At 46.2% G+C, this 24,654-nt stretch overlaps 2 protein-coding genes across 4 annotated transcripts; one reads left to right on the top strand and one right to left on the bottom strand.

The window, feature by feature from the left end:
• The first annotated feature begins 7 nt into the window (after positions 1-7).
• Positions 8-9,952, top strand: HEXD (hexosaminidase D). Of its 3 annotated transcripts, none has more exons than XM_071452664.1 (12): positions 8-135; positions 456-565; positions 654-741; positions 1,373-1,537; positions 2,592-2,775; positions 4,053-4,124; positions 4,632-4,827; positions 6,153-6,235; positions 7,014-7,092; positions 7,170-7,271; positions 7,752-7,841; positions 8,710-9,952. In XM_071452664.1, the coding sequence occupies exons 1-12, from the start codon at positions 70-72 to the stop codon at positions 8,876-8,878; spliced, it is 1,404 nt and encodes a 467-aa protein (XP_071308765.1). In that variant the 5' UTR covers positions 8-69; the 3' UTR covers positions 8,879-9,952. The 3 variants fall into 3 exon arrangements, with proteins under 3 accessions (XP_071308765.1, XP_071308767.1, XP_071308766.1); XM_071452666.1 differs by having other exon boundaries at positions 8,604-8,720; XM_071452665.1 differs by lacking the exon at positions 7,752-7,841.
• A 262-nt stretch (positions 9,953-10,214) lies between these two features.
• Positions 10,215-24,635, bottom strand: CYBC1 (cytochrome b-245 chaperone 1). The gene is made up of 7 exons (XM_071452669.1): positions 24,445-24,635; positions 22,145-22,275; positions 20,668-20,709; positions 19,328-19,401; positions 18,301-18,397; positions 15,710-15,854; positions 10,215-14,694 (listed from the first exon to the last, which is right to left on the bottom strand). Exons 2-7 carry the CDS (start codon positions 22,227-22,229, stop codon positions 14,565-14,567), a joined length of 573 nt encoding a protein of 190 aa, XP_071308770.1. The 5' UTR covers positions 22,230-22,275; positions 24,445-24,635; the 3' UTR covers positions 10,215-14,564.
• Between the last annotated feature and the right edge of the window lie 19 nt (positions 24,636-24,654).

Here is a 24,654-nt window from a genome sequence, read left to right as displayed (position 1 = left end):
AGCGGGGTGCGGCCGGGAGGGGTGTGCAGGGACGCCGCGGCGACAGGCCTAAGCAATCGAGACCAGAGCATGTGGCGGCGCCTGGTGCACCTGGACCTGAAGGGCGCCGCGCCGCGCGCGCAGTACCTGAAGCAGGTGAGGGGTGAACGTGAGGGAGGTGAGGGGTGAACCTGGGGCAGGTGAGGGGTGAACGTGAGGGATGTGCCTGGGGCAGGTGAGGGGTGTACCTGAGGGAGATGAGGGGTGAACCTGGTGTAGGTGAGGGATGGATCTGGCACAAGTAAGGGATGTATTGGGCTCAGGTTAGGGTACACCTGGTAGGGTGAAGGATGTCCCTGGCACAGGTGAGGGATGTATTGAGCTCAGGTGAGGGATACACCTGCTGCAGGTGACAGGGGCACAGGGTGGTGGCACTGCTCACAGCCCAGCTGCATACCCTGTGTCCCCTCCCTCAGGTGCTGCCGCTGCTCCGTACCCTGGGTGCCACCGGGCTGCTGCTGGAATATGAGGACACCTTCCCGTACACGGGGCCGCTGGAGCTGCTGCAGGCCCCCCACGCCTACAGGTAGCTGTGGGTGCCCCGCAGGCAGCCCTGGGTGTTGCAGGTGCCCCGGGCCATGCCCAGCAGGCACTGATAGGTCGTTTTCCTGCAGCCCTGAGGAGCTCCAGGCGCTGCTGAGCTGGGCACGGGCACAGGGCCTGGATGTGGTGCCACTGGTGCAGAGCTTCGGGCACATGGAGGTGAGCTGGGTGAGAGGGGTGTGCCGAGCCAGCAGTGCCTGAGGGGACAGCAAGGCTGGTGGGGTCTCGGGGTGCAGTAGGAAGAGCATTGGCAGCAGGGCAGGGAGTGATCCTGCCCCTCTGCTCAGTTCCTGGACATCTGGAGCAGTGTGTCCGGTTCTGGGCAGAAACCATGGCCAGAAAGTGCCACCTGGACATGAGGAAGAACTTTTTCCCTGTGTAGTGACCAGACCCTGAGCGGGTTGGAATATCCCCAGTGAGGGAGACTCCACACCCACTCTGGACACAGCCCTGGCCCTGCTGGAGCAGGGAGGTGGGACCAGATGAGCCCCTGTGCTCCCTTCCAGCCTGACCCATTCTGGGATTCTCTGCTGGAATTTCCCCATCCAAGTCCTAGTGCTCTGCCAGCTGCAGGGTTTGACATCAGGGCCACACTGCAGTGACCTCCCCGTTTCCTTCACCCACCCTGTGAGGTTCTTCGTGTCAGAGACCCCCCAGCAGCGTGGAGCAGCAGCTGTGCCCCCAGCCTGTCCCTGGGTTTAGCAGGACACCTGCCCTCAGAGCCCTGGGGACAGGAGGAGGGTGCTGTGCCTGGTGTGGTGGCTGTCCCCCAGCTCCCTTTCCCTTGCAGTTTGTGCTGAAGCACAGGCAGTTTGCCCATCTGCGGGAGGTGAAGGAGCTGCCCAACGCCCTGAACCCGCACAAGGAGGAGTCCCTGGCGCTGGTGAAAGCCATGATTGACCAGGTCATGGCCCTGCACCAGGACCTGCAGTGGTTTCACATCGGATGTGATGAGGTGGGGCTTCTCTGGAGCTGGGAGTCTTTCTTTTCTTTGGAGGAATCATAGCAAGGGCTGAGCCTTCTGCATCTCAGTGGTGCCCAAGCCATGTTTGGGTGGGATTTTGGGGACAGAAAACACCATTTGAGCCAGTGTAGAAAAGCCTTTTTGCCAATAAATTATTCCAGTAGCACAGGTTGTCATTTCCACAGATACAAGTGTAATATCAAAGTATTGAAAGCAGCTTCTTGAAGCTAACAGTGTTTGGGTTTAGTGAGTGTTTGAAGTGAGATATCAATTAGAGCTGCTCATTAGGAATCCTGTAGGTTTGGTGTAAGATGTGCTCATTGTTTTGGGCAAGTTACTCAAAGTAAACACTTCTGTGGTTGGGAGTGTTGGGTTTTTTACCTTGGTAATTTGTCTCATAGAGAAGCTTGAATTTTTTCCTTCTCATTCTCATAGTTTCTTAAAACCATGCTGATGGCACACAGATCCCTGGAATTCATTATGACAACTGTACTGATACCAGTTTAGTGTTTTGTATCCTGTTGTGTTGAAACTGGTGGGAAGGCTAGAACAGGGAGCTGTTATAAAGCAAAATACTATTTATGTAGAATAAATAAAACCTGCTCTAAACCAACAGAAATTTTAATTCACTCTCTGCATGGGACCAAGTATGCTGGGCCACCCTTGGACATGGCCCCAGGCTGCTTCTAGGCTCACATTTGGATGATCTTGCCCAAGATAGGAACCTCATTTGATCCACCTCAGGTCCTGATGGATTTGAAGTGAATAAATGTGGTGGGAGCTATTTCTAGGACAAACACTCCAAAGGCAAATATGGCATAGAGATATTTTAGTTTCTGTAGGAAAATTCCCTCAAGTGATGCATGCAATCATGGCCATAATCTCCTGCAGACTGATGGAAATGCTTGCAGTGTTCTCAGCCCTGAGAGGTGCTTTGGAATGTGTCCACTCAGTGGGTCACATCTGGACAAAGGTTTGGAACATTGTCTACCTCACTTTCTCTGTTTCTGTGCAACAAGTCAGGATGATTTGCTTGGTGTTTCAGGTCTACTACCTTGGTGAAGGAGAGGAGTCAAAGCAGTGGCTGCAGCAGCAGAACAACACTCCAGAGAAGCTCTGCTTGTCCCACATAAAAGCAGTGGCCACTTGTTTGGCCTGGTCCTACCCCATGGTGACGCCCATCGTGTGGGACGACATGCTCAGGGGGATGAGTGAGGAAACACTGGCAGGTGTGTGACCAGGTTTGCACAGGTAAAACAGATTGCTTGGCAGCTGAATGGCATGAAAACAACAAATCTGGCAAGAGCTGAGGTGTGGTTTGTTTGACTAGAGAATAGAAGCACTCAGTCCTTGGCTGTCACAGAGGCCCTGTGTGAGTGTGGGCCAGTCTGAACACTTCAGTTTTCCATCACAAAATGCTCACCCTGCAGTGGCTGCCATCAATTCTACTTTCCTTATACATTAAAACAACAACCAACATTAAAACACATGAAAACAAAACAACAACCTGTTAACATCTGTGGTCCAAGTCTAAATCTCTGTGCCTCTCACCACCTTCTGATGTTCATTGTGCCCTTTGCAGCACCTGATCCCAAGTGGTGTAAACTCACACAGAGGAGCTGCAGCTCTGTGAGCATCTTTGTGATCATGGTGCAAATTGTGAGGAGTTTGATACTGAATTGTGGGGCAGCTCCAAGACCTTGACATCACAAGTCTTGTTTGTGGAAAAATATCAAAGCACTGCTAAAATTGGAGTAGTCTGAGCACAGATGGAGCTCCAGCATTTTCAGAGCCACCTTACATGGCTGCTGTAAACAGATTTAAATGGTACCAGGAAGAGCTGTGCAGCTCCTCCAACAGTGACTGACCTATTCAAAGCTTTGATAGAGGGAAATCATCCCCAAAAATGCAGATGGGAGCCGTGGAGTTTCCACCAGAACAGTATAGCTCTCTAAGTGCACTCTACTGCCACAATAACAAAACAAACAAATTAAAATGTGATGGAGTTAAAATACTGAATTTCTGCACATTTTACTGCAGTTTCTCCAAGGTCAGTTTTGCATGTTTAAAACCAGCTGAGGAGTTGATTATAAAATGAGTTAAAGCTAAATTTCTATCTTTAGTTGTACTTGAAAAGCTGTGTTTTGTGCAAACACAGCCCAGGCACTCTGTAAGTCAAAGGGTGAATGTTACATTTGAATTTAGCTAAATCTCCTCTTGTGGCTCTGCCAGTGGAATCCAGCTGGTAACAGAGAGATGCAAGGAGCTAAAAACGAGGTGGGCTTGGGCTGAGTGGGGTCTCTGATAAATTGTCACTGCTCCTCCATGTTAATGGTTTCACCGTGCCTGAGGACAGTGGCCCTGGGCATGGGCCAAACCCTGGCCAGGCTGAAAATGCCCTGGGGCACTTCAGCTGTCAGTGACAAGCCTTGGTTGTAGTAACCTGTGCTTTGTTCTCATTTAAGCACCTTTTCTCCATGGTTTACAAGAGCTCTGTTCCTTTCAGAGTCCGGGGTCCCACAGCTGGTGCAGCCCATGATCTGGGACTATGCAACAGACATCAACGTGGAGGGCAAAGGTTTGTACTTCTCTGCTGAGCTCTGTGGAAGTAAAATAGCCAAGAAGAAGAAGGAGAAAGGCTGGACATGCCCAGTTCCCTCCATCTTGCCTCCTGAAACCCCATACCAAAAACCCCAAAATCTACTTCTCCACCCCGTGATAACTTCACTATTATTCTACCTAAACTGTTGTGGCTTGCTGATCTCCATCTAAGGTTGGTAATTTGCTCCACGGTCATAATCAAACCCCCAGGTGTTCTGGGCTCTGTGCCAGGGTCTCTGAGCCCCCTGGCAGGGGTTCTGGCTGTTCTGGACAGCCAGAGGGATGTGCTGGGTTCCCACAGACAGCCACCCACAAGGCTGCTCAGAGAGGGTGCCAATCCCCCATCCTTGCTGATGCTCCAAGCCTGGAAGGGCTGAGCATTCTGTTGGACCTGGAGCTGTGTTCCCCTTCCCTGCAGCCTTGCAGTCAGGGCTGGAACTGGAGGAAGCTCCTCCTGTGCCTGTCCCTTTGTGTGTCCCTGCAGTGCAGCTCATCGAGAAGTACCGCAGGTGTGGCTTCTCCAAGGTGTGGTTTGCAAGTGCCTTCAAGGGAGCCACGGGAGCAAACCAGTCTCTGACCCTGATTGGGCACCACCTGAGGAACCAGCTGGAGTGGCTGCAGGTGGCCCAGAGGAGCCCTGCAGATGTCCTGGAAGGGATCGCGCTGACCGGCTGGCAGAGGTGAGGAGCAGCCCTGTGTGCCTCCAAGGCTCACAGAGAAGCCAACTTCCACCCAACAGCTCCCTAAGAGGTCCAGGCAAGCTGGGGGTTTAGAAGGGAACTTTGCCATCCTGCAATTCTTCTGTCCCTGCTGTGTCTCACCCCAGACTGTGAAGGGTGGATTTCAGCTGTACAGCACTGACCAGCAGGAACAATGGCTTTGGGGACACCACCCCAGCAGATTGGGTTGGAAGGCTTGAATGGATTTTGTGCCACCTTGAACTGCTCATAGCCACTGTCTTGGTTTGGAAAGACAGGAGTCTGCTAAGGAAGGCAGGAGCCTCCCCTGAAATGGAGAATGTAAACCCTCCCCACCCCTCCCAATTGCTATAAATTTTACATTAAGGAGCTCTCAGGTAAAAATATGGGAGCAGGAAATAACAGCTCTTTAATAGGGAAGAAGATAAAAAGAATAAAATAATCAATGCAGTGAACCAAACCAACACTGCCAGAGTCAGAACCCAGCCTGACACCCTGTGGGTCAGGGTGCTGGCAGCAGAACCATTGGAATTGTGGCTCAGCCCTCCTGCAGTGCCAGGGGTGGCTCTGCTGGAGCAGGGATCCTGGAGAAAGGTGCAGTCTCTGCCTCTGAAGATCCAGGGCAAGAGGCAGCTGCTGTTCCTCTGGGAAATCCAGTGCAGAAGCTGTGCTGGTGTTCCAGAATCTCAGATTATATCCAGGTAGGAATGTTTGGCTCCTCCCTCTGGGCTCACATCTCCCAATGGGATGCTGCAGTTCTTATCAGCCATGCAGGGACATTCCATAGCTGTTATCAGCAGGTGTCCCCTCCCCAGGGAGGTATGAATGTGGTCACTCAAAGAGAGAGATAAGGCAAACTGCCCACTTGACAAAGATAATCTGCCATGCAGATGGTAACAGAAAACATCTTGCCTTGCAATCTGGAACAGACACTGTAGTTCATGCATGGTGTGTCTATCTGAATGTCTGATGAAAACTCCAAAACTATGAAATCCCATAAAAGACAAGAATTTGTTAAAGTTATAAAGGAGTAAAATATTTTTATGCAGTCAGGAGTAGGGAATACCAGAGAGCTGATGTCCAATTTCTGACCATAATTTGCCTTGAGAAGAGAATTTGGTTTTCATCTGTTCTTATTAGTAAAACAGAAATCCTTCATATTTCAGAGATAAGTGATGTCTTCTCTGAGACAGAAACTGATGTTTCTAAAGCTCTTTGAATTTTAGTGATTGAAATATGAAACCCTCCTCTTTGTTTAGTCTGCCCTAACAGTAAAATGTGTAATGAATGGATGTTTTCTTACACAGGTATGATCACTTCGCTGTTTTGTGTGAGCTTCTCCCTGTGGCCATTCCATCCCTGGCTGTGTGTCTGCAGGCACTAAAGAATGGTACAATGTCAGCTTCATTCTCTCTCAGATCATGTCTAGCACAGGAGTGAAGTGCCCATGCCCTAAGATTAGCACTTGTTATATTTTGAGATGGTTTGCTGAATTGATCATGGCCTGAATTATGAACAATAAATTACAATTTGCAGTATGGGAGCAGAGAAGCCTCTTGGCTTAAATATTTTAAAATAGCCACTGTATCCTCTTCTTTTATTGTCATCTAAGACACAAATGGTCAAAAACTTCATGCTTATATTCAAAAATAAATTTAAGATGCAGAATTGCTTTTCAAACTTATTGAAACAATAGTGATATATAAATGAGCCTAATGTAGTTTAATTTAGAACATGCTCATGTGTAAAAATTGTTTTAACTAATTGTTTTTCTTAAAATGGATCTAGGGAGGACACTGTCTGGTAAAATACCTCCTGTAGTTTCTGCTTTCTTTACAGGCAGTTGCCAACAATATTCTTCTTAGTTTCAAAATAAACCCCCACAATCCACTGATTTTTAGTTAAGGCACCAGAAATATTCAGCACCCTGAACAGAAAGCCCAGAGCTAGGAAGTGCTCACCTTGCAAAAGACAACTGTGTGAAAGACACCGAGCTCCTCCTCCCACCCACAAATGTTTTTTCATTCTTTGATTTCCATTTCACCTTTTAAAAAATTCTTCACCAAAGGGGAGCTACTAAGCCAAGGCAGAATACTCCAGAAAACCCCTCTTGTATGAACATTTTGGTTCCTTAGGCTCCTTCACTCATTTCCACTGTCTTCTGCCAGGTGGCTATTCTGAAAAGGTTAAAGAAAATGTGGAAAACCTCCTGGGAATGCCCAACCTGGAAATTGAAACTTTCATGAGGTAACATTCCAGCTGCAGAATTCAGCTGCTTCTCCTTGTGTGGTGAGTTCAGAAACTAACAGATCCTCTTTGGACAGCCCAAGTCTGGGGACCTTTCCTGGCAGCAATGTCCTCACCCTTGTGACACAAATCAGTTTCCACCTCAAGTCATCAGTGGATGAACTTCTCGAAAGGAACAGGTAATGAAGTTTCTGTTGATTCTCTGCCTGGCTGCAGCACTGTTAGAACTGATCCTCTCAAAGTGGGGCACAACTCCAGAAAAGTGATTTAAATATCAAGCTCTGCATTTCAGGTGTCACTGACACCTCAGCAGAACACAATATTTACATCAAAATTTAAAATATTTTAGCAAAGTTCCTAAATACTGTATGCTGCCTTATTTGAAGCATATAGTTCTTTCCTTAATTACATTTTACTGCTATTTAAAGTTAAAATGAAAATTTTCAATGGTGTAGTTAAAAAAGAAAGGAGCTTGAAATGAAATTTATCAGGTGCTCATCTGCCAGGAACACTTTCACAAGCTAATTCCAAAGATCTACAGACTGAAATAAACTTCCTCCTTAAGCATCATCTGTGCAGAGTTCAGCTAAAGCTCCCCAGCAGTGACAAACAGAGGTTGCTGCTGTTCCATCACTGCTCCCACCAACATCCATTTTCAGGTATTCCACAGGCTGGTTCAGCCCCTACCACAGGAAAAGGAAGATTATTCATCCTATCATAGTGCACCACCTCCAGCCAGATGCAGTCAGGTAACAGCACTTGTTTTGCACTCCAGGGGAAATAAAGTCTGAGATATTTTGGGCACTCAGGTACAGGGAGTTGTGAGCCTTACCTCTTTTATAATTATCTCAGAAACATCAGTAGGAATCAGACAAAGTATCCAGAATATGTTTTTATACAACATGTTTGGGTTGGAACTAGATGATCTTCACAGTTCCCTTCCAACACAAGCCATTCTGTGGTTCTAATTTTATCTTTGCCTTCTGTTGAATGAATGCTTTGAGAACAAGTACAAAATTGGTCTCCCAAAGCTTCTCCCTTGTTATTCCTGTAACCAGGAGTCACAGGAGGAGTTACAGCCCTGCTGCACCTCAAGCAGTGGCCCTGGTGCAGGAGCTCACCCTGGGCCAGATTCCAGGCAGGGCTTGGAATAAAGCCAGCCCTTCCCCCTGTCACCATGGGCTTTTCACAACTTGGCCTAGACATTCTGCCAATTCATGCTAAAAGGTTCATTTATAATATTTTTTCTGTGATCAGATGAATATCCAACCTCATCTCTCTTTCTGATGAAACCAAGAATTAAATTCCCAACAAGTCTCACAGTGGGTTTCAGTTACACTTAAAATGTGCACAGTGGTTTTTTTTGAGCTCACATTTTGGCACTTTAAAAGTCTTTGCATGAGGAAAGTGCCAAGATTAATGGAACTAAACCAGAAGCAGCATCAGGCTTTTGCCATCTGAACCAAACCAAGTCCTTTGGGCTCTTGTAATAGAAGCTTCTTTTCCTGTAGAGAGGTTTAAGGACAGTACTCCCTTCCAAAGGCCAGCAAGCCAACCCTCCCCTGAGGCAGAGCTCACCTGCAGATGTCATTGGTTCCTATTTTCACTCCTGCTCAGGCTCTTCTCCAAGTGGAATGCTGTGGTGCAAGACCTGCAAGCAGCCATGGAGCAAGTTTTCCACAGGTGTGCTGTAGAGGAGTGGATGGAGGAAAATGTCCACCCCCACCTACAGAAGCTGCAGGAAGTGGTGGATGATTTAGATGAAGCAATAAGAGCACAAAATTAGGGACATTTCAGTTAGTCTGACTCATTCCCTGGGAAAACATGGCTAGTGAAAATCAGCAAGTAGCCTTGAGCTGGAGTTTGTCATCTTCAAGAGTGTGGTTAAACAAAAGTGACCTGAAGGCACGAAGGAATTTATTAGCATAAAACACTTCAACTCAATTTTCCTGTCTTAACACGTGCTGAGCCTTAATTCACCTGCCTGTCAGGGAGGTTTGCTGCCCTTGCATAACAGCAGCACTGAGTCACAGCTCACTCTCCTGCCAGGCAGGAGAAAAACCCAGCTCCTCCCAAATTCAGCATTTGTAGCAACACTCTTACATAGCAATGACCTGGGGAGCTTCTACCCTGATATTTAGGATGCTTTAAAAAAGTTTGGGTCATTTTGTTCTGTACCAAAACTCCTTCCCATGCCAGCTGTGCTCTGACTGGTGTCCTACCATTCACTCCAGCAGAGGAATCAGGAGCAGGAGGGAGCTCCTGAGGCAGGGACAGCTGGGCTTGGAGGGACAATGCCTTCACACACATGGGGCTGCTTCACTTCTGCCAGAGCAGCAGCAAAGCTCAGCCCCATCCCCACAGAAAAGCATCTTTGGCTGTGTCAAACCCCAACTGCAACCTGCACTTACAGCTGGGTCCCAATTTGAGCCATGACTAAAGCTACTAAATATAAATATAAGGAAAAAATGCTGGTTTATTCTGCTTTAATGTCAAACTTGTCATAACACATAGAAATATATTTTGGGGACTTTTGGTGATTATTCCAATTCTCTCTTGTTAAGTATGTTACTTCACCATGAATATTCAAAATAATTATTCCTGTGCTTCATTTTATGCCTTTCTTTAAATTTTTTTGGGGAGCACTGGCATTGAAATTTTCTTGGAGCAAATTTTAACATACAAAAAGTAAAACTACAGCATAAGACAAGGTTCAGGTGACTCAATGAGAGCCTTAGGAACCAGGCCCACATGCAGATCTTGATCTAAAAAGAACCAATTGCTGTGTATACCTGTCACATAGCTTGAACTAAACAAGATCTTAATTTATTTTACTTGAATAAAACCTTTGATACTCCAATGTTTGTAGAAGGGTGTTGCTTTTTGTGTGTGTAGCATGTTGGTTTGGTTTAAAGGAGAGAAAATGGAAATATTCACCAATACAGAGTTGGATCTATCAGCTCTCTATTATATGGAATAATAGAAAATGGAATTAAAAGCTGGACTGCTGCAGGAGTGTCAGCAGGGTCACTTCTAAGCAGGTATTTGGGCTTCTTCTATTCTGTCCTCCCCCTCATGAACTCCTTCAGTAGATCTGTTCCCAATAAGAATTTAGCCAGCCATTAATATTTTAATAATTTTAATTAAAAACAATATACAAAATACTACAGCGATGCAAAACAAGTTATCAAAGTTGATTTTATCAATGAACATTTTTTTAAAAAAAGACAACACAACAAGGCCTTGCTGAAATTCTACTTGCAATTTGAAAGTAAAAATAAGGCAATTTCTAAACATTTTCCAGAAGTATTTTTGCCTCCCAGCCATCTATGACATTGTCAGAACTAGCACTCTTTATTTATGATGTGAGCCAGCTGAGGTTTTGGTATCTGTGTAACTTCATAAATACAGCTCAAAAATCAGATCTCAACTATAAATATTTGGATTTTCTTTCAGACTTGCACAATTGATGCCAGGTATGGAATATTTCAGTGTGAAGTATTTGGAATATGAGGTTACACCAAGGTTACACAAAGCAGTGCAGCAGCCACAGCCCCAATCCCATCCCAGCCCAGCCATGCAAGGAGCTGCCCTGTGCTGCCCTGGAGCACCTGCCAAGTGCCACTTACAGTGAAGGATGTGACAAAAGGGCTTGGTTTAGGTGTTGGAGCTGATCTAAGCTCTGCTGTGCAGCTTTTTAAATCATGGACAAGTCCTGCAAACTGCAGCTGTCCAGGCACAAGTCTCTATAGATGGCCTGAGATGCAGAAGTTAATGAGTACACCTGTAGGAGTCCTGAATTTCCTACCCAAAATGAGCCTTTCAGGTCATTCCTTTGGGTCCCAGTCACTTCACAGGAGGCACATGTAAGGTTCTGTTTACTGGGCCTTTGACTTTGCTGGCCCAAGAGGAGTGAGGAGAACCAGGAAAGGCTTCAGCAGAATGGTGGGAAGTGGCACAAAGGGAGGATGACAGAGGACTTGTCCAAGAGGGACCTGGACCCTGCCCTGAGCTGCACCTGCCTTCCTCAGCTCCTCGAGGTGATCCCATGGCTGAGGAGGGCACAGACACTGCCACAACCCAACCATGGCAACAGCAATCACAGGGGAACTGGACGTGCACAGTTACTGCATTCACCTGGCTGTGTCTTCCAGCTAGAAATTACAGTTCTAGAGGGCAAGAAGCTCCACATGTGGATCAAGAGAAACACAAGAGAAAACCCCATCAGCCTGTGCTACCACTGGTGCAGTGTCCCACTGCCAGGCTCAGATGGATCAGTGCCACAGAAGCTCCTGGGTGGATCTGCCAGCAGTGCCTGACAGGTGCCCACAGGAGCACCCCCAGCCTGCCAGAACATCCCCAGGGCCCATCCTGCCAGCTCAGGCTGCAGAACACAGACCAGGGCCCATCCTGCCAGCTCAGGCTGCAGAACACAGATCAGAGCCCATCCTGCCAGCTCAGGCTGCAGAACACAGATCAGGGCCCATCCTGCCAGCTCAGGCTGCAGAACACAGATCAGGGCCCATCCTGCCAGCTCAGGCTGCAGAACACAGATCAGGGCCCATCCTGCCAGCTCAGGCTGCAGAACACAGATCAGGGCCCATCCTGCCAGCTCAGGCTGCAGAACACAGGTCTGAGAACATCCCCAGGGCCCATCCTGCCAGCTCAGGCTGCAGAACACAGGTCTGAGAACATCCCCAGGGCCCATGCTCATAGCTCAGGCTGCAGAACACAGGTCTGAGAACATCCCCAGGGCCCATGCTCATAGCTCAGGCTGCAGAACACAGGTCTGAGAACATCCCCAGGGCCCATGCTCATAGCTCAGGCTGCAGAACACAGATCCCCACTGAAACTGGACTTGTTGGTACAGTGACAGCTGCCAAATGCAAAATGGAAATGGCACGAGAGGATGGCACCAGCTGCTCCAAGGGAAAGGCTGAGGAGTCAAAATTCCTCCTAAACACAGTGCATGGCAGCAGCCAAGCCTGTCCTGCCTGACACAGCAGGATAATGAGGAGTGAGGAGGATACTGCAAAACACCTCTGAAGAGGTGATCACTGACATCAACCCAACATACAACTTACTCCACAGGATCTATTTCAAGTCCCATTGTACTTTACTATAGGTCATTCCCCTTCCTATATTCTCAATTTCCTTACATGTTTTAGTCTTTGTCTAAGATATTGCATAGTCTGTAAGTGTAGACTTGACTAACACCATGAATGCACAGCAAGCTGGATGCACTGCAGCTCAGCAGAAGCAGGACACAGGATGCAGTGCAGGGTCAGACCAACAGATTTACCTCTCAAAAGCTGATTTTTAACTGGAGATCTACAGTGTGCTTTACATCTTCCATGGAATGTCAGCCCTCCTGGGAATACAAATGAAAGGCAGCAGTTTTGTCTGGGTTATCCATGGTCCACTCCACGGGCCCAGAGGAAGTGCAGTGCACAGCACAATGCCCTCTGAATATCCTTGATACAAAGCAGCAGCCAGCACAGGCTGAGCCCCTGTGCTTACACTGCACCATGACACACTCCAGGCCAGCACTGCTTACTGCAAGTCCTTAGAGCATTCACCATTCTCATTTTACACTGGGGGAAGAGTTCTCCAAATCCCCAGTGTCATTCTCCTCTCTCTGAAATGAACATCACCTGGGGTATACACTACAGTGGATTTAAATGAGGAACTCTTCATTAAGTGTTACACCCTGCAATATTTTTTAAACAGGTTTGATGATTATGCTTAGCCTACAGCTGTGCTGGAGAATAAAGGCAAATTTAGCTAATTGCAACCTGATTTTCCCACGTTCATATCCAGCAGCTTCCCAGTTCCAGTGGTGTGGGGTAGGCACCAAAAGCCCCATGATTACCCCAACAATTCAGGGGACTTTCAGGAACATGTACTGGCAGAGCTCTGTACTGACACCTGACATGATTACAAGTTTTTTATCTTATTTAAAGGAACCAGACCCAGCTCTGTGCTGCAGGCAGCTACACCAACAGCCATCAGCCCTGCTGCAGTGTGAGCACCTTCCCCTGACAGCCCCAGCCCCTGCTCACAGCCTGCCTCTGAACAGCTGGAAGGGAAATCTTGGATGAGCAGGTGCTGAGCATCACACCAAACTGAACACACAACAGGATGTGCCTTCCACCAAAACCTTTCACAGCCTTCTCTCTGTAGAGGTAGAGTGACTGGGAACAAGAACACAGGCTCTTTTAAAAGTTCTCAAGGAACTGCTGCCAGGAGACATTTGCTGCTGGCCAACTGTTAGAGCAGAGAACACAGTTACCTCGTACCTGTTCACACCTCCTAGGTGTAACTGTGTACATATTTTCTAAACCAGGTCTAAAGACCATAAGATTCCTAAGAAAACCTAGTGAAGTTCAGTACAAGCAGCTGTAGTATGCTGAAGGAACTTGCAGTTTTTTACAGTTTTTTCTTGTACTGACATGTTAATGTAAGCATGATGGAGTTCTAGCCCTAGACAGAATATGTTGACTAACAGAGGTAGCTTTTACTTCAGAAATACCTTGAAAAAAATGTATATTTTAACTATTTGTGAAACCACTGATCAGAACAGAGGACACCACACACCTGGAGTAAAACACAAGTACAAGTCAGACATTTGGTCTATGCTACCTACCTTAAAAAAAGTTATTATTTAGCACTTGGGTATCATTTCAAGTGAGGAAATACTCAACAACTCTAAGCTACCACCTTGTTTGACATCAGTCTTTTCCCTACCTAAAGTTACACATGTCCCTGCTTCCTTTCCTTATTTAAACACAGTTTAAATAGTAAACATTGAGGTCTAGAAGAAGATTGCTCTGTCCTGCCCAGAAGTTAAGCAGAACAGCATTAAGGTAGAGCATCCCAAAGAAGTTTCATCATGATCCTTTTTCCTTTGCTATTTATGGCTCCTTGGTGGGTCTGAGATAAGTTAAGACACCTTTACAAGTTGATCAACCTGATGTTTAAAATTCCAAGAGAGGCACTCAGACTTCAATTTCCACAGATATCCAGTGGCAAGTCAGTAGTAGAGAACATAAAAGTGCCACTACTCTGCATCTCCTAATTGCATATATTAAAGGGGAAACCTCAAAGCATTGTGTTATGAGTTACAAATTCAACTCTTCTACATTGCATATACTGTACCTGCAGCAAATGTTTGCAGTAAGCAGAAGTTCACATCTGTATCCTCATTAATGGAAAAGCAATTATTTCAAACCAATTCATTAATAAATAACTATTCCTAGACAAGTTTGATGAGGTGACAAAAGTTCAAAAGCCAGCAGTGTCCACATGCAGGGTCTTGAAGCAATGGGCCCTAAGAGAGATTGCACCCATTGTAAATGCACACGTTGAGAAATGCCCAGGTCAAGGCTGTGAGGGGTTTCTTGTTCTGAAGAACAATCAGAATATTTTCCAGATGTGTGAATGCCTCTGCTTGCTTCAGTTCACAATGACCATCAGTACTTAACCTGTGGTTCATCTGCATCACTTGCCTCTGTTTCGCTGCTCTGGGAGAAATCCTGTGGGGTCTCTACTCTGTCCAGTTCCAGGAAACTCGTGATGAGTTTGGCAACTGCTTCCACATCACTGTGGAAAAGAAGAAACAATGGAAGAGTCAGTGGAACTGTAGTGCTGACAAGACAAGAGCAGGCATGCTAATTCCTGAGAAAACTGCCTTGGGGGAAAGTCATATGGGCATGGAGGGTATGGCTGACAGCATGCCACACCAATCCCCTCCACATCAGAACACATCAGTCCTTTCCCACTCCCTGCTGCAAGGTTCCTTATTATCAATGCTGCAAGGTTCCTTATAATCAATACTTAAGATAATTTTTCTGCTAACTAATACACCAAAATGTTTGCAAAGTAGAATTAGTCCCCTCTGCCACTATAGAGCTCAGGAAGGCAACTCCAGCAGACATGAAGCACTAAAGGGATCTGAGATGTTTAAACATGATCCTGACAGATGGTGTTAGCAAAATGCAAATGAAAACATTATGGGGTTTAAAAGGTTAAACTGAGTAACACAAGAAGTCTAAAAACTGAGCTTAGTTATAATGATGCCTTGTGAAGGCTGACCTAGAACAGAGGCTGGATAGAGTTAAAGAATAAAGTAGGGATTTATTAAAGGTCCTCAATGGATGCACCTTGGGCAGCACAAGAGCCCAGACAGGGCTACATCCAAGATAAACCCAAAATGGTCACAAAATGGATGGCCAGTCATGGGGTCTCTCACTTTGACCAGTTCTGCTCTATTTGCATATTGGAGTTCATTGTCCAATTCCAGCTTTAGCCCATCCAGTCCCATCCTTCTTGGTTTTCTTTTCCCTTCAGTCCACGGTTGTTTATGCTCTTGGGCCTGAAATTGGGGCTGGTTATCCTTGGTCCCCAGCTAGAGAGGGAATTGTTTTGTCTCCCTACTCTGTGCACAGAGCTCACCACCCACTAATAAGAAGCTCAGACCCCCACACTAACGCAGCACAGAATCTGAGAAAACAGAAAAACTAAAACTTGAGGCGTCAACAACAGCTGGCAATTACTGCCCCACCTGATTGGCATTCCCCACCTTCCACACTCCAATTTCCCCAAGTCCCCCCTGCACCTTCTGCAGCCCAGCACGGCGCTCTGGGTGAGCGGGTGTGAGAAGCCGGTGACGAAGCGCAGCAGCACCAGGTACCCCTTCCCGAAATAGCGCACGGCCTCCTCCTCCACGTTCACATCCCGGATCTCGCTCAGCGCAGCCACCACTGCAGGGAGGGCACAACAGGAGCTTCAGCAGCGCTGCACAGCCTCAGCACTGCTGGCAGGGTGACAGGACCCTGCTCTGTGATCCCTCACAGCCAGGGCACTCCTGCAGCAGCAAAATGGTGCCTTGTGCAGGCTGAGCTAGAGCAGAGACTATGCAGAGCTAAAGAATAAAGCAGGGGTTTATTAAAAGGATCTCCTCAATGGATCCACCTTGGGCAGCACAAGAGCCCAGCCAGGGCTGCACCCAAGATGAACCAAAATGGCCCCAAAATGCACGGCCGGGCACGGGGTCTCTCCCTTGGATCAGTTCTGCTCCATTTGCATCTTGCAGTTCATTGTCCCATTCCAGCTTTAGCCCATCCAGTCCCATCCTTGTTTTTCTCTCTCCAGCCCACGGGGTTTGTGCTCTTGGGCTGAGATTTGGATCATTTGTCCTTGGTGCCCAGCTGGAGCAGGAATTGTTTTGTCTCCCTGCTCTGTGCACAGAGCTCACCATCCCCTGATGTGAAGCTCAGACCCACACACTAAAGCAGCACAGAATGTGAAAAATAGAAAAGCCTAAACCTGAGGTATCACCTGCTGCTGGCCACCAGCCCCTGCCACAGCAGGAGCACTGGGGCTCTCTGTGCTCAGGCTGCTCCTGCCCAGCTGCTCTGGGCACTGCAGGGGCTGGGCTGGGCTGGGACAGGACACTGAGGGGCCCAGGCAGTCCCATCCTTCTTGTTTTTCTCTCTTCAGTCCACATTTTTTATGCTCTAGGGCCTGAGATTTGGATCATTTGTCCTTGGTCCCCAGCTAGAGAAGGAATTGTTTTATCTCCCTGTAGCCACATTTCTCTTTAATGAGAAAAGCAAGGCACAATTCTTCCCAAGAACATTTCTGGATTTCCACATTCTCTGAACCTCAGAGGAAGGAAAAACAATTCTTATCATTTGCTGTGCCTGTGTTTGTGCAAAAGTAGAATGCAATAAGGAGACTGTTTACCCAAAGTGCTGGTGTTTTGTTTCCTTGGCCAAGCCTGTGTGTGTGTCAGGACTGCTGAGTGACAGTCACGAGATTCTGTGCAGTTGTGTGCAGATTTGAGTGCTTGGCAGATTCAGTTTTAGATGTATAGAGTAATAAAGTATAATAAAATAATTAATTAGCCTTCTCATATCCATGGAGTCTTCCTCATCATTCCTCCTTCCTCAGGGCCCTTGCAGCACAGCAAGGCTGTATCTCCCTACTCTGTGCACAGAGCTCACCATCCCCTAATATGAAGCTCAGAATTACACACTAAAGCAGCCCAGAACCTGAAAAATATAAAAGCTAAAACTTGAGGTATCAAAAGAGCTGCTGAGCTGCTCAGGCAAAAGAAACATGCACAGGGTGTGAGTGCAGCACACTGGAGTTGGGACAGGCCCTAAGGATAAAGATAGAGCCAGCCAGGCACCAGGGAGCAACCCAGTACTACTTATGTTTCCCACCTGCTTTAATGGCAGTTTTAACTATTCTTCTGTATGGAGTAGGCAAACAGGTGTTCAGTTTACTGAGATGGAAGAAATACTGAAATATTTAACTGCTCAAAGCCCCTGCTGATCTCTGTATCCTCACATGAACCCTACCTAAACCAGATATTGTCATAAAGGATAAGCCTCAGCTCTCCATTGTAAACATGGATCCTAAAGGAAACCTCAGAAACATTAAACATCCTTCTCTCCACATCTTTTATCTTCCATCTCCAAAATGAACTCTTTAAAAACCAACTCAGCTTAAGGTCATCCCAAATCTGGCCACTCTTCTGAGCTTATTGAGAGCTGGTTCTATTTACATCAGAAAGTGGAACAAAAACTCTGCCAGGGAAGAAGATCCTACTTTTGCAACAGAATAAAAGATCCCAGTTTGCAACAGAGCCACCAACTCACTGACCAAACTGCAACTTCTGTTAGTCCAAGAGGAAGCCCAAGACCATCAGATCCTGCATTAAACTGAGCATCCTGCACAGGCTGCTTTAAATGCATATTCTGTAACTGCAGGATGTAACATGCCTGCTTGCATATGCTATCCAACCTTTGCCTGCTCCCCAAAGCAGATGAGATTACAGGAATCTCAACTTCTGGATCCAAAATTGAAGTTTTTCCACCAGTCCCAGCTGCCAAGCAGGCTAGCCAAGAGCAAGGTAAACACATTAACATCCCAAAGGAATGGCTAAGGTTATTAGGGAAAGCAATGTGTAGGCCTCCTTATGTTGGATTAAAATAATTAACAAGATGCATTCAGCACACAGAGAAAAAGCATTGGGGCCCAGAGAGGCAGATTGTTACATCTGCTGCTTGGGAACAAAGCAGATCTGGAAGCAGATGTGACTTAATTTGAGTACAGAACTCCAGAGAAGCTGTTACATGGGCACACATCCATCTCTTCTGCTGCTCACCACATTTCCTACCACAGATGCTGCTCTCTCACCTTGTTCATTGCCTCCTTTTGACAAGGTCAGTATTTTTTTGTAGAGGTTGAATGTTTTTAGGCAGATTGTTCCCTTGTTTTTATCAAATACAGCTTCCTGTAAAATTGAAAAATAAGAATTAAGATTTTCTTGAAAACATCATCACTGGCTATGCTTCAAAGTAAAATAAAAATAGTTCTATTGGAAAATAATCTTGGTAACAGAAAAATACACAGAGAGAGACAGAGATGCATTCCTCTATTACTAGACCATGAAAATCACAATCTTGCTCTTGGTTTTAACAGAAGCTTTACCATATCTCTGGTGTGGCTCCTAGAAGGGAGTTCAAATGGGTTCATGGTCCCTTTTGCCACATTCCCCATGTAATAAAAGCTGGAATTAAATTTGAACACTAACTTGTAACTCCTATAATTTTCACTTCTAGTGAATTTGATATCCCAGTGCTGTGCTCCATGGGCCAGGCTTACACAGACCTCAGATATCCCAATGAAAATGAATATCAATGCTATTAATGAGATATTAATAAAATGTCATATTAATCAATGAAAAGAGGATCTCTCTCTCTTTAGGTGAGTTGCCCATCCTAACACAGCTCAGATCAGCAGGATGACAAGGTGGCTTACTGCTCTCAGATCAACATCCACACAATTCTAAAGCAGAGGAAAAAGGCTGAGCAGCCTGGAAGCTCAGAGCTCCCTTATTTAGTGGTTTCTCTGTCATTAGCTTGAAGGCTAAACTCAAAATCATTTGTGCAGCTGAATGTCCTGGTCATCCTCCCTCTTTTGTATAAGAGAGAACATTTTAGGCCAAGTCTCCCCTTAAAATACCCATATGTTTAGCTTCACATTTTAATGCTTGTATCATCAAAGAATTATTGCCCTAATTCTATTCCCAGCATAGCAACCCAGAGAGTTTCCTCAAAACCAAAAGCATAACTTGTCTATTTGGACTGAACAAGTGCTGGAATCAGCATCTGCCAACTGCTTCCTACTCAGAGCCCCTCATTTCCTGAGCTCAGCATCTTACCTCCCACTGCTCCAGATTCTGGGCTGCCACAAAGAAACACCCAGCCATGTAGAAGAGCTTCCATGCCAAGCTGTCTGGACAATGTAAAAAATGCACAAATTTAGCTTTTTTCCCCCCTTCTCTGGTATTGAAACAAGCCTGAAAGCAACATGCTCCCTTTAAAAGCAACAAAAGGAGGAAAGGTTTCTCTGATGGAACATTTCTGCCTTTAGTTGTACTACAAGATATTTTACAGCTCTTTCCCAGAATGAAAATACAGAAAGTCTTCACACTTTTCAGAGATTTCATTCACACTGGGCTTCAAACCATGCAGAATTATAAGCATATTTATTATTGGCAAGGTTGTAACATCACATCTTTCTCTTCTGTACAAAGGCATCTCAAAAGGCATTCACAAAACTGCCAACCTGCTGTCAAACACCAAATATTTGTGCTGCAGAGGACAAGGATAAAAACAATGAAAATTCAATAAAGCAAACATGCTTCTGCATAAAAGGAAGCAGTTGGTCCTCTTGACAAACAAACATTTGCATTTCATGTCCTGGAAATGTTTACATGTCACAGCCTGAATAATTTGCTCGCTCAGGCTTTTAACTGAAGGCACAACAGAACTGTGCTGAGATTTCAGAAAACTTTGTTGCAATGTCTTAAGAAAAACAAGGCTGATTTGGCTGGTGGCTCAAGCAGCTTTCACTGCATTTTTCTCTTTAAATTTTTAAATAAAAATACGTGGGCTCTATTGGTGGCACATTCCTACACACTATTAAGCTTTAACACTTGATGTTAACAGGATGCAGCACAGGGCACTTCCAGGACCAAGCCCATGGATGGAAGGACAGCTGGCATTTGGTGCAGGCTGCTGCACTGCAGGGGGAGAAGCAGCAGCAGGAGCTGTCTCATCCCTGAAGGTGCTGGCATGAGTAATCTCATCATCTCTGCCAGTGATGATCTGAGAGTTTCCAGAGAAACAGAGAACTTCCGTCACAGGCAAAGTAATCATTTCATTAGGGTGTCAAATCATCATTCCATGGCCTCCCAGGAGAGCTGGGGGGAGCAGCTAATCACATTTAGAAAACACTGAAAGTACAAAATGCCACAGAGTACCAATATCATTAGTAAAAATCCTTGCAAATGGAAAAGGAGGCTGAGTAATAGAGCACCACAGCACAGTAAGCCACAGAGGCAACAGTTATTCTTGGTTTTAATATTCACACCACACAGGGGGAGAGGAACCTCCACTGCCTTTGAAGGGCCAGACAGAAGCTGCAGATGACTCATCAGCATGAGAAACAGATTACCAGGAAAGAAATAACTCTCCCAAAAAAGTGATAGAGCATTACCTGCACTATAATAAGCAGCAGCCAAACCTATGGAGGCTATTCCTAGGAGGAAAGAAGAGAGAATTAAGACAAATAAGCAGCTCAAAAATCACATAAAATTCCCTGAAGAAAAACATCACTTTTCAAAAACAGGAAAAATGTGACTGCAACATAGATCACTATATGAAAGTCAAGTTATTTTTTTCTCTCAGTATTAAAAAAACTTCCATTCTGCAAAGGCATTAAAAGCACAGTGGCTGGGGTCAGAAATAAAAATTTTGTGACACAATTGGGAACAGAACCTCAGAGACTCAATTTAGCCATGACACCATACTTCCCCTCAGCACAGCACAACTTGGAGTGCTCACACAAACCTTGCAATGGTTATTTTCCCCTTTAAGTGCTCTATGGAGCCAAAAGACAACTTTTGCAGTAAAGCTGTGTCAGAAAGTGCCAGCTCCTTTCTCTCAGAGAGGAGGAAGCAGCTGAAGAGTGCCCCATGGCCCAGAGGCTGCTGCAACTGCAAAGATCTTCTCAGGCACATCCCTGAAAGCAATGCCAACGTGGTGTTACACACTGGCATCTGCTCAGCTGGAAAGCAGGATACACCAGATTTTCCCAGCACACACTGGGATCTGCCCAGCTGGAAAGCAGGATACACCAGATTTTCCCAGCACACACTGGGATCTGCCCAGCTGGAAAGCAGGATACACCAGATTTTCCCAGCACACACTGGGATCTGCCCAGCTGGAAAGCAGGATACACCAGATTTTCCCAGCACACACTGGCATCTGCCCAGCTGGAAAGCAGGATACACCAGATTTTCCCAGCACACACTGGCATCTGCTCAGCTGGAAAGCAGGATACACCAGATTTTCCCAGCACACACTGGGATCTGCTCAGCTGGAAAGCAGGATACACCAGATTTTCCCAGCACACACTGGGATCTGCCCAGCTGGAAAGCAGGATACACCAGATTTTCCCCAGCAGCTCTCTCAGTACAATCCTAACAAGTTTATTTTTCCTGCATATTCAGTGGTGTTTATAAAGATGCCTTTCAGAATATCCTGTATGACTTCCCATTTCATACAGAGTCCTCAGGAGCTCAGCACCAACCACATACACACAACCCAACCCAGCAGGGTCCCACTGCAGTTTTCCACTCCTGCAAACTGAGATGTTCCTTGAGCTAAAATCCCCTTCAGAAGCTCCACACATAATAAACCTTCTGTTCTTGATCTTTCAGGACTCCTTTAAAATTCCATCCATGAGCTCCTGAGGTTCTCCAGATGAGACTGAAAGTCTCACAGTGAAACTGCCATGCTGAGGCTTCACACTCATTCAGTGGCGAAGAGAAAGGAAGAGTTCAAAGCACAACCTCTCCTCTTCTGGAGAGGAAAATGCCTGGAAGGCAGGGATTTCACTAGGGGCTCTTTCAGGAGTTTATTGTGACCCTCTTCCCTCAAAGCAAGCCCTGGAATGAATGCTGGGCTCTTACCAACACAGAGAGACCAGGAGCGGATGCCAGGTGACCTCTTTAGGTGAAGATGGGAATTTGTGCGTTTTTCAACCAACATGTACATCTTCAACAGAAACTCCCAACAGCTCAGTTTGACTCATGAAACCTCACTGTACAAAAAAAAAAAAACCACCAAACAAAACCAAAAATAAAAAAAAAAAAAGAAAGAAAGAAAAAAAAATTTAATCATTGACAATTTCAGCAGTTCCCCTTCCAGGATTTACCAAGTCTTAATCTAGACTATAAAAGATACTCCAGGGTAAGAACACAGTCTTTTTTGACAGGAAGAGCAATATGTACACTGAAAATAACCACAAAGTAAAACTGTCATGTCGAGAGTTGCATAACAACAACAGGAATGTGAACTCTTGGAAGAAAGTTCTCGTTTTAGGGGTAAAAGTGTCTTTCTATTATAATCAGATTCAAGAAGAAAAATGTGAAAAACAAGAAGCTGGAACAATGTTGTTGCTGATTCATGCAACCCTTCAAACAGATAAAACAGCCAGGGGAATGGAAATCTCTTTGGGAGCATTTTTCCTGTGAGCTCAGAGGGTTGTGGGAAGGGGTGGTCTGGGAGCTGGGGCAGGACAGTGCAGCCTTTGCAGCCCAGGAAGGGCTGCAGCCAGGCACTGCCACCATCCCATAATGCCACAGACAGCATTCCCTTCTTCCAAGCCACCTCAGGAACACAAGCAGGAGCCTCCAACAACAAGTATGCTTGTCTGTCCTCAACAAGACCATGCCTTCATCCCAGGCAGAAACAGCAGAGACTAAAAGGCCAGGCACTAATTAAAACCAGGAAGAGCTGGGTAATCCCATGCAGCATTTTCAGTACATTTTTACTGTTTTACAGCACAGAATCAGAGTTACCTAGGGTGAGAAAGACCTTTAAGATCATGAAGCCCAACAACTAACCCAGCACTGCCCAGTCCACCACTAAACCATGTCCTTAAGCACCTCACCTACATGATTTTTGAACACTTCCAGGGATGGTGGCTCCACCACTTCCCTGGGCATCCTGTCCCACAGAACCAGTTCAAGGAGGTTGGCATTAAGCTGCTGTTAGCTGCCCATCATAACAGGTTTCAAGAAAATGCCAACATTCATCAGGTTTGGATAACACAGAGAGAGCAGGTCTGAGCACATCCAAGTTCTCACAAAAGGCAAATATGTGACTTTCAGTCCTTTAGTTATCCAGCTGTTCTTGGATACAAGAAGGTGCTCCTGCAATTCTGCTAGTTTGGATACAAAGCTCCAGGGGAGCAGACTTAGCCAGGTCTTTTCAGTTAAACAAAAAGCACCCACGACTTTGATTTTAATCTCTTAGCAACACATCTGAGAGCATCTGAAACCGAAAGAGCCAGAAGCACTTATGCGTAAGACACACTCCATCTCCTCCGGATGTCAAGCATCAAATTTTAATTTTCAAATGACTCCTGTGAGTTGTTCTCAATATACCGGAAAATACTTCTGCATGTACAACGCTTTCTCCTGCCTGCTATCAAATCCAAGTTAAAAACACGTCGAGATCACTGCAGAAATCTCAGTGTATTTAACAAATGCTACACCCTACTTAGAACATAATTCTCACACTTATCAGTCAAGTCCATTAATGCAACCTTTGGTATCTCCTCCCCATAATAATTTAGGGAAGTTCAAGCAGGCAAATGCCAGTTTTGGTTTAATGTTGGACACTCAACATCAGTGCATTGTCTCTCACAGGCTGTTGCTTGCAAGAGACGGACCTTGGAATAAAAAGCACCAAAGCAGCTTCTAAAGTTACATTTAATAAATAAATCATAAACGCGCCCTAAAGCAAATACTAAAGTTTTAGTAGAACACAGAGAAAGAGGTATTTAGAATACAGAGAAAGAGAGAGGTGCTGCTCTTTCATTTCAAATTCCAAACCTCAATTTTGCTTGAATTTGTCTGGTTTGACAATGAACTGATCTCCAGCATCAAAATAACATTCTCATGCTTCCTCCAAGCTCTCGGTTGAGAGCGAGCCAGCAAAACCCAATGGAAGAACTGAAATTTTCACCCCTTGAAATCGAACCATCAAGTCAGAACCACACATCAGGTGAATTTTCTTTACAGAGCTGATTTTTTTTACCTCCCAAACCTGCACCTGCTCCCAGCCCAGCGTGGTTTCCCCCTCAGGGAGGGGAAGACCCTCCCCAGCCCTGACCCACCCAACCCGCGGCTTTTGTCCCCCCGCGTGTGGGGAGCCCGAGGCCGCCCCTCACCTTCACCCTCACCCAGCCCCATGCCCGCGGTACCTGCCCGGCCTCCAGCCGCCTTCTGAAGGGATCCGCGGCCGCCTCCGCCTCCCGCGCCCTCAGCGCTGGTCCCGCCTCAGGGATGGACGGAGGCGCCCGCGGCCATTTTGGGTGAGGGCAGAGGACGGGCCATGAATCTCCGTTCCCCTCCCGTGAGGGCAGCGCCGCGCCAAGATGGCGGCGCGCTGCCAGTACTCAGCATGGCGCCGG

The sequence above is a fragment of the Agelaius tricolor genome, unplaced genomic scaffold (genome assembly GCF_023055355.1).
Source record: "Agelaius tricolor isolate 1412-34295 unplaced genomic scaffold, bAgeTri1.0.p SCAF_35, whole genome shotgun sequence".
NCBI lineage: Eukaryota > Metazoa > Chordata > Aves > Passeriformes > Icteridae > Agelaius > Agelaius tricolor.
Note: the sequence above shows the minus strand (reverse complement) of the source record. Positions and strands in the feature narration are given on the sequence as shown.